This window comes from Labrus mixtus, chromosome 13 (genome assembly GCF_963584025.1).
Source record: "Labrus mixtus chromosome 13, fLabMix1.1, whole genome shotgun sequence".
Taxonomy (NCBI): domain Eukaryota; kingdom Metazoa; phylum Chordata; class Actinopteri; order Labriformes; family Labridae; genus Labrus; species Labrus mixtus.
The window spans coordinates 3,879,940-3,892,665 of NC_083624.1; the positions used below are offsets into that span (position 1 = coordinate 3,879,940).

The following is a 12,726-nucleotide window of genomic DNA, read 5'->3' on the forward strand; positions in this document are numbered from 1 at the left end:
CCCACCTCTTCATGACAGTCATCTCCCATGACCTTTTCCCACCAGATACCCAATGTTTATACTCAAACAACTCTTCAGTCACACCTTTCGTATGGACGTCTGACTGAACAAAGTGTTTGTAAAGATTTAAAAAGTGAGCTGATAAGAACAACACAACGGCAGAGTGACATTAAAATAAGACATGATTCTGTTTTATGAATCTCTAAACTGAATTTCTCACATTTTCATAAAATCTATACTTATTATAAACTATTCCAAATCAACAGGGTGACAAATTATTGTGTTCTGTACATGAAACCTCTAAAACAGACTTCTAGCGCACCATGCATCAAACAATGATGTCAAAAAGGAGAGGTGGGATTTCAACTCTGCATACAACTTTTTCAGAGGTATTCTAAGTGTCACAGCTCAATGTACAACCACAACCAGCAGACTCTGGAGTATTCACATTAGATATATTTGAGGACCTTGTCTGTTTATGTAAGTACTGACACAAATGTCAACTTCATCAATAGCTCTGTGGTTTCTTGTTCCTCCTGTTGTCCCTTGTTCCTTTCGTTAATGGTTTACCATATGACCTTTTTCCTCAAAATGACAGGTATAATGGCTGTTGAAAACACCACCCTGGACTCAGCTGAAAACTCTCCAAACCAGAGCAGCTGTGATGTTTTCGTGTACCAACGAGCTGCTGTGGTCCTCTTCCCCATTTTCTACTCGGTGGTTTTCATCATCAGTGCGTGCGGCAACAGCTTGGTCCTCTATGTGATATTCCAGAGGAAGCAGAAGTTCAACTCCACCTCCGTCTATCTGGTCAATCTGGCACTGTCTGATGCTCTGTTCACACTGGCCCTTCCAGGAAGAATCACTTACTACATCCGCCATTTTGACTGGCCCTTTGGTGACCTTCTCTGCAGACTGACCACACTTCTCTTCTTTGCAAACACATATGCAGGTAATATAAACACGTATGCAGACGATACTCTCCTAAATCTTTACTGGCCAAGAAATGATACGATCTAATACCATTAGATTTTTAATTTACAGCGTAACAAATGATTCACATTTAACATCTTTTGGTGGCACAAGATTCTTTAATATGTGGTTAACTAGAAAAACAATCAGTTTATTTATTAATAGGCACCAAATCTACATGAAGAAAAAGATTGTTGTAGTTTTCATGGGGAATAAGTTAGTTTGCTTGTGTTTGTAAAGCACTTTTCTAGTCTTCTGACCACTTAAAGCTGCTTTTACACAACAAGTCACATTCACCCATTCACAGCACATTCACACACGATGGTAGTGACTGCTACGGTGTAGCAGGGCCGTAGCAGTGGGAGGAATTATGGGTTCAGTGTCTTGCCTAAGGGCACTTTGCCTTGGGTGAAGGAGCTGGGGATCAAACCCCCGACTCTCCTTCTGAGAGACGGCTGACTCTACCACTGAGCCACAGCTGTACATATTAACGTACTACTTTTGTATATGTACACTACTGGATCTAATTTAGCTTAAAGTAGACAACTTATTAAAAAGAGTCAACATTTCTCATTTTTTAAGGGGGAAATTGAAGCCTTTTTTGAACCCATCATTCCTGACCCTGACTGCAGATTATCAGACTTTAACACTCTTCCTTTATTGTCCCCTGACTTCTTCACAATGTCAAAACAATAAGCTTTAGGACAATGTCCATAAATGACAGAGGGGGTGCCTACAGCGTCTCATTTTGTACTGTTCAGCCACCTAACAATCTCCCTTTCTTGATGATTTGGAAATGATAACATGTTCATTATGCTTCCACCAGGCATTGGCTTCATGACCTGTATCAGTCTGGACAGGTACTTGGCCATGGTACATCCACACCGGCTGCAGTGTTTGCGGAGCGTGAAGGTGGTCCGCAGGGTCTGCTGCCTGGTCTGGGCTCTGGTATTCCTGCAGATAGCTCCTCTCATGTTCCGCAGCATGCTGCACAAGCACAACGACAGACAAACCTGCATGGAGTACTTCAACTTCGAGGGATCCCGCTTCACCCCGTATCTCCTCCTCCTGGCCTGTACCCTCTCCTTCTGCTGTCCGCTCGTCATCATCATCGGCTGCTACGTCAAGATCAACCTGAAGCTGAGATCCGCAGCCAAGCAGAACTCTGTGACATGTCGACCAAGGAGGAATCACAGGGCCAACACCATCATTCTCCTCATCCTCCTCACCTTCATCATGTGCTTCAGCCCTTACCACCTCAATGTTATGCAGTTTATGACCCGAAAGATACACCACATGCCAACCTGTGAGGAACTGAGGTCCTTTAAGGTGTCTTTACAGGTAGGAACAGAGCTTTTTTCATTGGCTTTTCAAACATTCCCCAACAATTATTTGCTCATAATCGATCTTCTTCCCTCAGATTACAGTCTCACTAATGAACTTCAACTGCTGCTTGGACCCAGTCATCTACTTCTTTGCCATAAAGACCTACAAGAAGCGGGTGTTGAGTCTGTTCAAGGACTATCTGTATACTTCGGGTGCTCCCTCCAAAGTGACTGCTGAGAACAGCAGCAGTAACACCTGAAAGAAACCACAGCTGTTCTGCAAAAAAAAAGTACGACCAGCATCCCAGAGCAGATCTAGTTTACTCTTATTAAACTAAAAAAAAGGCCTGGTGTAATTTCTCATGTTGATGCTTGTTTTGGAAATGCCCTTGAAGTCATTCATTTAGATATTTTGACTTGTTGTGCTTGTACACATGACTGTTCAAATGCAGGAGAGGGCAGATTTGCTCATTTCCAAAGTGATGGTGTTTGTTTGTTTTTTTACACTTCTGTATAAAATGTACCATATGTGTCTCTCAGATGAAATATCTTATTGCCTCTGATTCTACTTCCTGTTTTTTTTTATTGCCCTTTCATTTGTAGTTTCCCCTTTTTTAGCATTTCTGTCTCCTATCGATAAGAACGGAAATTTTGTTCAACAACATTTGTTTACTAACGGGCCCTTTTCATGGTTTTGTGTGGGTGTGTGGTACAAAGAAAATTTCTCAACCAAGATGAATAAGCTACTCTTTTTTTCAAAATCGTAAATTTACGCCATACAACAGCAACTTTCACTTCCTTTGTGTGATGTCTGCAGATATAACGAAATGGGTCATCGTTTTAATACAAAGAGTATGAATGAAACTCTGTAACGTGTGTTCGCTTATGTTGAAAAACATTATTGCTATTGTCAACGGATTACAGCGTTCTTTATTAAATATGAACTTTGGATGTGCCAAAAGAAGGAAACATGTCATAGCTCTTTACACCCACATCTGAGTTCTGTGTGTAGCTAAATACATTCACCACTTCCTCACCCACCTTTCCTGCTCCCCCTCCCAAGCCTCGTTCCTGCCGGGTCCCACATCTAGAGCTGTGTGTGGGCGTCTTACAGATTCAAGCAGGTGCACGGTGCCTGTTTATAGTGCAGAGTCCCAGATCTCAATGTATTCTTAAACAGTCACATTAAACCTACTCTATGTTTTCTCCTCAATGAAAGTAATGTGAGCAATTTTTTTTTTTGTGGTCATGACAGAAAACACAAACAAACACAATACACTGAATCACTCATCCCCGACGTCAGGGTCAACAACCGAGAGCACATTTTATGACAACATTAATGGTTGACGGTAAGTGGTGATGCAATTTGTTAAGTGAGACAATTACCCTGAAATGATTTCTCACTATTTACAGTAAGGGTTTTTAATATAAGATCTGGTTTAAAGGAGATTGCCCTTCAACTGGGCTTACACTTTCTTAATACATGTATTTTTCTTTAGCATAAGCAGTGTGTTGCAAAGATGCAATATTAAAGTTTATCTCAAGTAGAAAAGTCAATAGGATAATCTGAAAAGGCTGAGGAGTAAGTGATGGAGTTGTCTGCTTGAAGATGTAAAATGATTGATGATTATAGTAAGTAGTTTAGTTTAGTTTATTTGTTTATCGTTTGGTGGAAAGTCCCCTTTAATTTACTGTACAGTAAAAGAAGCAGCTTTAGCCTTTACGGCTAATTTCCAGCTGTAGTCCCCGGCCAGTTGTCAGTAGGCAACCTAAATTAAAATACAATAAAATCCATTACATTTGTAATTACAACATGCCTAAGCAAAAGGAAAATAGACATACAACATATCACACACAATCGGAGCAGGCACAAACGAAGCACAATCAAAGCAGTTCATGCAATAAAGACAATACTGGGGCGACAAGGGAAGAGAATAATCATAGAGGCCACATTGAAAGCACATACAAGACATAACATGGAGGCAGACAGCAGCGGCAGCAGCAATGACACAATGTCACATCAAACACACATATCCCATCTGACAGGGCTTAACGTGTGCAGTTATAGTTGTCAGACAGCCATGTTTTAAGGTGTGTTGTAAAGGTGGAGTATCTATGTGTATCTTTGATAGTGGTGGGCAGTGAATTCCAGTTTTGTATTGCTCTAACAGAAAATGATAGCTGGCCAAATGTGCTCTTCCTAAATGGAATTAGAAGGTCACCTCGTGTGGTGCTTCTAGTGATCTGACTGTTATGTTGGATTGTGAATGAGTTCAAAGGAGGAGGAGCAGTGTTATGCTGAATTTTGTCGACCAGGCAGATGTTTTTGCATTTGATAACATCTTCCCAGCACTTAATACTACTGACTTATTTACTTCCAAAATAAGTAAGTAAGTAAGTCAGTAGTTTATTTATTTCAAGGACAGACGTCACAAAGTGATTCACAATAAAAGATTGAGCATAGACATTACAAACAGTCACATAAATTCAAATACAGATAGATAAAAAAAAAAGGCAAGGCTGAACAGACGAGTCTTTAGCTGCTTTTTTTTAAAGTGTCCACAGAGTTCACAGCTCTCAGTTCCAAAATGTAGGTGCCACAACCTCAACAGTCACAGTCTCCTTTTTTTTCCTCAGTATTGTGCGAGTAACAACCAGCGGTCTTTGTAGAACCATCATCAGGAGTGTTAGCACAGCCCCGTGTATTTCAGACAGATGTTTCAGATTCTCGTGGAAACTTTCCTTGCCTCTTGGTATGAGTCAACTTTGTTGTTGATTCGTCCTTGCGTGAAAGATTGCCACATTTACACTTCCTCACCCTGTCAGTTTGTGGCTTCTTCTTCTTCTTCTTCTTCTTCTTCTTCTTATGTAATCCACTCTTTTATTTCTGCTGTGTGTTGGTCTATGCGTTAAATGCCAAAGCCATCTTACTATTCTTTACAACCTCACGAGTTTCAGAGTAAAATCTTTTTCACCTGACTTTTTTTGTTTGACTTTTCTTGCCAAAGTAGAAAACCAAAACCACTAAAGAAATAAACTATAATATGATAAATGAAATATATTTACTTTTGAAGCAGGATGGACTGCATCATGTATATGTCATTCTAAATAGCATGTATTAAGCTAACTATCTTTTATTGCTGAAGGATCTGTCTGCCTCATGAAGATCAACACAACAAAGAAAGTATGAGGCGCTTTGTTGCATTTCATTGTTGTCCAGTAGAGGGAGGCAGTGTGCTGCCAATACTCAAAACAAGTCACTGTGTGCCAGCAAGATGACCTCTGACTTCACGAAAAGTAACATTATTGAGTTATTGTTTCCCTCTGCATGAGGTGCAACATACCACTGCTGTCTGCCTGGAGTAGAATGATGAGATGTCTAACTGGGTTTGTGTGGATGGGATCATCTGCAGCTGTATATATGCATCATGATATGGGGTAATATTTGCAGGTTCCTTTGAGAAAAGTCAGCTGCACATATACCAACAACTAATGAACTGTATTCAAAAGGCACAGGGCAGGCAGGATGAAAATGACTGACTGGGTATGAATGTAAAGACCTGAAAAAATCTTATTGATAAGATTCTTACAAAAATATTTAAGCTTTTGTTCCTTTATGGAGTCTTTTTCCATGCCTGCTCCTGCACTCCTACAAACATTGGTAAGTTTAAAGAAATGAAACAGATCCATCAGAAGTGTGGCTGACAGCACAAGTTAAGTGTTGAATCCTAAATCCTTGTCTATGGGATACATTTCATCGTATATGAAAAACTTTATGGGACCGTCTTGGGGCAGTCTTGGGAAGTGGATCTGATACAGCTAAGCTTGAGGCCTGTCTAGCTACTAGGGGTGCATTAAATAATAATCGGTTACAAAAAAAATGTAATCGATAATCGTTTTGTAGTCCACATTATTGTAAATGTTTCTTTATGTTGCATTGTGGGTTATTGGATAGGCCTAATTCAAAACAGAAAAAAGGAGCACGAGCGCAAAAAGAAAATAGATGACAAACAAAGCGCTGATAAAGGCTTTGTGCTGAAACGCGTCCGTTGTTGATCCATACGCTGCTACCCTAACAAAAATATCCCTTTAATTAACCCCCCTATGAATTCACAATGAACAAAAAGTCCCAAACAAACTAAATATGCCATATGATCTACGAAAGTTCAGTTCAAATTGTCTTTTTAGTCCACAGAAAAAGAAGGACTTTCACTTTGCGATTACCGCTTTACTCCGCTAAACCAATGACGTTTGATCATCCAGGACAGAGCAGCATAACGAGATGTTTTCCTGTATTTTGGAGTTTTAGATGATTATTTTAAAATCTTTTAATAACTACAAAACGGAACAACCTTATAGGGAGACAGAGCTCATAGCGGACGGAGGAGCGAGATTGAGCGAGTGTGTCATTACAGAGGAGAAAGATGAAACAGTTCACCTGTTCTATTGTAACTTCATTTAGCAGAGTAAAGTGTGCTCTACACTGCAGACTGGAGTCTTTGTTAACAGAATGTTGCAGTCCAAACAGCTTCAACGTGTGATGAGTACGCACTGATGTCTGCACGGCCGCTCGCCACGCTCACTGCTCTTAATTATAATAAAAGTGTTAAAACGGTCATAACACGTCTGTGTGAATTTTTATTTGAGGTTTGCTGTCTGGTGAAGTAAGAAATTTCATATTTGAATGTTAATACAAAGGCCTATTACTAACAATTATTAAAATCCCAAAGATTCAAATTAATCAATAGATACAGTCGGCATCGCGTCATAGTTGGGGGGCGGGGCCTCCCGTGGGGGAAAAGAATCACAGAAAAAAAAAGAACTACAAAACGATTACTCGAGTACTCGCTTTAACAATGGGAAGAGTAATCGATTAGAGAACATTTTGCATTTCTGCACCCCTACCAGCTACTGTCAGCTGGTTATCAACACATTTCTTGCTATACTTAAAGATACAAGTGTTGAATTTTCACAATAAAATATCTAAAAAAAAAAAATGTTTTTAAATAACTAAACATTTGTCATATTTTTTGTTGAGTGCTAACATTACCTCAAATATTTCAAACAGTTATCAAAGCCAGAGAAATCGGTTATTTTATAGTTGTAACGGGACGTGTCTTGCCGCAGCAACCGCCACGACAGACATGACATGTTTATCGTTGCTGTGGAAACACCAGATGTTACATCAAGACTGCAACGTAATGAAGCGTGAACCGCTACTGAGAGCTGTCGTACTGTTGCTGAATGTGCTGCTGTGAAAAAAACTTCATGAAGATTATACTTGGATTCATCGTCGGTGAAGCGTCGGTTAACATATTCTCTTCGTTAGGTATGTTTCCAAAGTTCGTCTCGACTATGGTCAGCTCGGAGTTGGTTTTCATCGGGGGTGGGGGTGGAGTAGCAGAGAGAATCGCGCCAAAGATTCCTTGCCAACCGCGATGTCATCTTTTGTTATTGTTTTGATCAAGAGAGAGAGAGATCTCCCTGGCAACGGAATTTACCTACTGTGCGTTTAACTCAGCTAAGACAGAAATGATGGTTATGGGGCAGCCAAGACTGAGTCATCACTATGATCATTTTATTGTTTCTGGATGACTGTGTTATCAATTGCAGAGACAGAGTTAAGAATCCTGTGGTGCTCTTTGTTGACTTTCGTTTGATTTGTATATGACTAACCTTCTTTCATCTCGTCATGTTTAGGCCAATCCTGTCTTTAACCCTGAGGTCCTCAGTCATGCCTTTGTCTACTCTGGTTAGATTATTAAAATTTCCTTCCGTCAGGTTTGCCAAAGAAGAGTTTTTTCGGGTCCGCAGATGGTTCAGAATGCAGCAGCTCGTGTTCTGACTGGAGCATTTAAACATGATCATATCACTCCAGTGCTGGCCTTTCTTCATTGGCTTCCCGTTCAGGTTAGAGCATGCTTTAAGGTGCTGCTAACTTATAATTTAACATGTAACTTATAATGGTAAATGGCAGTGCACCATCGTATTGGACAGACCAGTTGAAACCAGGGGACTGGTCTTTTGAGATTTCCCTATAGGTCAAAAAGAAGACAGTTGCTGAGCGGGCTTTTTCATTCTATGCTCAAACATTATTAAACAGTTTAACTCTGGACATTAGGCAGGCATGTTCTGTTGATGTATGTAAAGTAAAAAAAAAATACCCACTGAACTGTTGAGTACATGTGTGTTGTTTGTACATTTCCCTGTCTTTAAGTCAACTTCACCAACTATCAAGGTGCATGAAGAGTGAAAGGCTTTAAAGTCTTTATATGTGATTTTTCACACTTAAATATAATAGAAATCAAGTATCTCCTCTGAAAATAACTCTGTGAGTCATGACTGTCTACAATGGGTGTAACACCCGAGTCCCACTGTCTGTGATGCTTTCAGAGTTTTCAGAGTCCTATCTTCAGTTTGTTTACATCGCCAGGACGGCCGGCTGACTCCTCCCCTCGTGTATAAAAGTTGTTTAATTGAGGGACTAGAGAAAAGAAGAATAACATACTGTACTCACTGCTTAACTGTGTTTCTAGATCACGCTCATTTCAGGTAAATTTACATGCAGTGTGAAGATACGAGCAGAATAAAGATCACAACAACAATGCAGCGCGAGTTGTTTTGGTTTCATGCTGGTGCTCAAGGGCGACATCTGCTGGATGAAAAAAAATGCATATAAAGCCTTTAAGAGGTCAAAAACAACACCTGTAGTATGAAGATCAACATAGACCTGTACACTGTCCTATTGTTTCTATAGACTGTAGTACTACTACTGTACAAGAAACAACAAGAGTACAGGTATAATATGTTACTCTAATTAATCTACATAGTGCAAGTGTTGTTTGACCTCAGTGTGTCAAGTGAGGCAAACTGGCAGAAAAATACTTTTTTCAAACCACTACATTTTGAGAGAGTTGTCTGTATATCATGTTTGCTCAAGTCAAGCTACCTGATGGAATTATAACATTTGAATATAGTTAATTTGTATGCACAGAACACCCACGCTTCATCCTAAGTCTGCAATCTTTTGAATGTCTTTCTTACAGATCAGTTGAGACATCGCAGCAATGTTGTGACATAATGTTACAAAACAAGTCTTAATGTAATCTTTGAGCTAAATCCTTTTTCTTGAACTATAAAAAAACACCTTTTTGAACCTGTGGTATTCTAACAACTGAAATTGTTGTGGGATTAATCATTAGGAACTATCTATGATTTGATAACCTCACAGATATGGAAAACTGAGACATTATCTCACACCTACACAATGCAATAACAGGGCCCTGTGGTACACAAATGTGGTTGGCCCAAAATTCCTTTGACTCATTTCTTACCTGTAGGAAACAGAAAAGCTAATCAAAGATAAAGTAAACATGTAAATGAAAAGGTAAAAAAAAAACAGAAAGGAGATAAGAATCAAACAAGGCGATAAGAAATGTCATGTTAGAGACAGATTATGGTACATTTTATACAGTACAGTTCTTAAGAGAAAAAAAACTGATCGCCATGGAAACGAGCATCTCGGCACTCTCCCACATTTGAAAGTAAGGGAGTGTTTTTGGTCCGTACTTAAGTTACGACTATGAGGTCAAAGAAATGACGTAATGAAATGAAACGCGTGATGTTGTGAAGCTGTCTGTTCCTCTTGTCTGGACTGAGCTCGGGGAAAGAGCGATTCATTTTATTTTGCAGGAAGTCTTTGGCTCGATCTTAGATGACCCAAAAATGTGACACCATTGGACAGCTCCTGATGTGTATTTTAAATTGTAATATGTGATCACAAATTCTACACTTTATCTTGCAACCAATTTGCACATTTTTAACTGTTGTTGCTCTAAACATATTGTTTGTGAACCGTTTCTTAATCATGTCATTTTAATTATGACATGTGCTGCTGCTGCCCACTAGGTCAGGTTGTGAGAGAGAGCTTGAGCTCAATGGGTTAATTACCTGGTTAAATAAAGTTTAGATTATTAATTATTTATTTTATACTTGCTTTTTATAGATTCTCTGGTTTTGTTTCATTACTGTGTTATGGTCTGTAATACTTTGTATCAACTGTTCCGTATTGGCTTTTTTTTTTTTAAGTGCTTTGAGCGCTGTACAAATAAAGTATTATTTTTATTAATAAATAATCATATCAAACACAAAGACGAGAAGTGAAGACGTATCAGATGGAGGTTTGATGTAAACTTTGTCACCAAACCAAGAGTTTCTTTTTTTTTTCTGATGATGAAAGAACAACAGGCAGTTTCCTGTTAAAACTGTTGCAATCTTATCTCAACCACATGTTGAGAGGCCCACTGTCACACTTTGACACTTATAGCAGCTTGTGGCAAACAACACATATTTGTTATGTGGTACTGTAGAGTGAAAATATAGTAAGAAACAAACTGCATTTATGGAATATGGCTAAAAAGTTCTTGTTCTCTCTTCTTTCGTTTTCAATTTTTAAAAAAATACTCTGTTTGATCATGAGAGGGTTTTTTTTCGTTCCTTCTTTTTTTTTCTTAGAAAGGTACGGAGGCCCTGAAGTCCCAAAAAGTTAAAAAAAAATAATAATTCTTGTTTTTCAGGGAAGAAAGGAGAGCCTGAAATTTAAAATATTCTATAGGTATTTCTCAGATGTATTCCCTGCAGACGTAAGTGACACACAGTGATCAAAATGGGGGTGAATGGTAAATGGGCTTGAGCTGGTATGGCGCATCTTCTGAGTACTCAAAGCAATTTCACACCTCATGTCACACCTACACATTCACACACTGATGGCAGAGACTTCTATGTGTCGCTAAGTGTCTATCAGTATTAACTAATCCAATTCATACACATGCATACACTGCAGACCAAGTTAGGTGTCTTGTGGCTGCAGGTGCTGGAGATTGAACCCTTGACCTTCCGGTTGAGAGGCGATGACTCTACCAACCGAGCCACAGCCGCCCCAGATGGTTGGAAGATTTATTGAATCATATAACTGAACTTGCGAGGGATTAATAAAGTATCTATCCATCCATCTATCTGTGAAACAGCAGTGTACGTGTGGGATGTACTGTTTATCCTCCAACACGTCTGAAGCGGACACTTTTTCATCTTCTCTGCTCCTATGGACGCAACATAAGCCACGTGTTAATGAGAGCATCAGTTGACGTCCGCGATACGCTCACACCGTTGATTCCAGGCAGTTAATAGAATATTTCAACAGATTCGACTCAAGAGCATTTCCTTTTTGAAGTTTCTCATTGGTGGCTTCCTTTATTGTACACAGGATGTACCAACAAACTGATTAGTATCAGGAGCAGTGAAACTAAATCTGCCTGTTTCTCTTTTACTGCAGAATTGTTTTCTGTGCTTTACAATTGAGGATACAAAAACAGGAATACAAGAGGCAACAGTTAAATCAATAAAACACGCGCCCAATGTGCATCAGAGACACCACATAGCAATCAAACCAAAAAACAATACACTGCACATACAACCAATGACACAAGGGATAACATTTACACAGACACACACACGCACGTGGTCGCACACACACATATTTGTATGCTTCTGAGAATAGATAGGTTGTGTGAGGTTAGCTTTAAAACTAGAGACAGTGTAGTTGTGGTGGACCTCATGTCAGCAGGTAGTCTGTCCCAAAGAGAAGGACCATATTAACCAAAAGCCCCCTCTCCAGACTTTGATCTCCTTCTTAGTACAACTAACAGACCTGCACTTGATGACCCGAGGGCCCTAACGGGGTTTTTAAGTCTAACAACTTAAAAACCAAGTGATGGAGTGTAAAGGTGCTGTGGGGGAGTTTTCTCTTGTGTTCAGCCCCATTGTTTTCTATGAATAGAAATGGCAGACTACCATGCCTGTCGTCTGTCAGCGCTGGGTGTGATCTGACCGTCTGAAGCCTGGTGAGTCAGGTCCACATGGCAAGGCCACGAGGAAGTTTAACTGCTTCCTCTGCCTCACTGCCGGACTTGTTTTGAACAAAGGAGGGTAGTGGTCAATAAAGAAAAAACTGATTATGATTCTTTTAACAGATATCGCAGAAGTTGTTGTTTTATCTTGATGACAACTGGAACGGAAGAGCACAAGTTTTGATATTTCTCTGTTTAATAGGGTACAACTTTTTTCTCATGAAAACAAGTGAATTCATTGAAAACACACCAATACATACTGTGGCATCAAAGTGCATGCACCCATATCAAGAGGTGTAACTGAGGTGAAAGATGTGCCCAAAAGAGCGGGAGTGATTCAAAGCTGTGAAAACCGCAGAGTATCTGAAGTTAGAGCTCAGCAGCAGCACCTGATTGAAAGTTCATGCAGCTGTTTTTTTGCACAGTTCAACTTATGTAACAATTGAAATGAACAGAAAACAGTCTCTCAATTATTATTTTTTTTTTGTTGCCTTGTTTGGTACTGACTGATTTAATCCATGTAC

General features: G+C 39.5%; 1 protein-coding gene across 2 annotated transcripts; it reads left to right on the forward strand.

Moving 5' to 3' along the window:
* The first annotated feature begins 399 nt into the window (after positions 1 to 399).
* Positions 400 to 2,647, forward strand: si:ch211-184m13.4 (uncharacterized protein LOC798560 homolog). 2 transcript variants are annotated; one of them, XM_061054636.1, is made up of 4 exons: positions 400 to 480; positions 599 to 952; positions 1,799 to 2,313; positions 2,393 to 2,647. In XM_061054636.1, the coding sequence occupies exons 2-4, from the start codon at positions 604 to 606 to the stop codon at positions 2,555 to 2,557; spliced, it is 1,029 nt and encodes a 342-aa protein (XP_060910619.1). In that variant the 5' UTR covers positions 400 to 480; positions 599 to 603; the 3' UTR covers positions 2,558 to 2,647. The 2 variants fall into 2 exon arrangements, with proteins under 2 accessions (XP_060910619.1, XP_060910618.1); XM_061054635.1 differs by lacking the exon at positions 400 to 480 and having other exon boundaries at positions 592 to 952.
* Positions 2,648 to 12,726: the final 10,079 nt, after the last annotated feature.

What these genes read in the sequence shown, in the direction of transcription:
- si:ch211-184m13.4 (XM_061054635.1), top strand. Translation starts at nt 592, where the DNA reads ATGACAGGTATAATGGCTGTTGAAAACACCACCCTGGACTCAGCTGAA. An exon ending in CTTTGCAAACACATATGCAG is followed by an intron (nt 953 to 1,798) that starts GTAATATAAACA and finishes TGCTTCCACCAG; the next exon opens with GCATTGGCTTCATGACCTGT. An exon ending in CCTTTAAGGTGTCTTTACAG is followed by an intron (nt 2,314 to 2,392) that starts GTAGGAACAGAG and finishes TTCTTCCCTCAG; the next exon opens with ATTACAGTCTCACTAATGAA.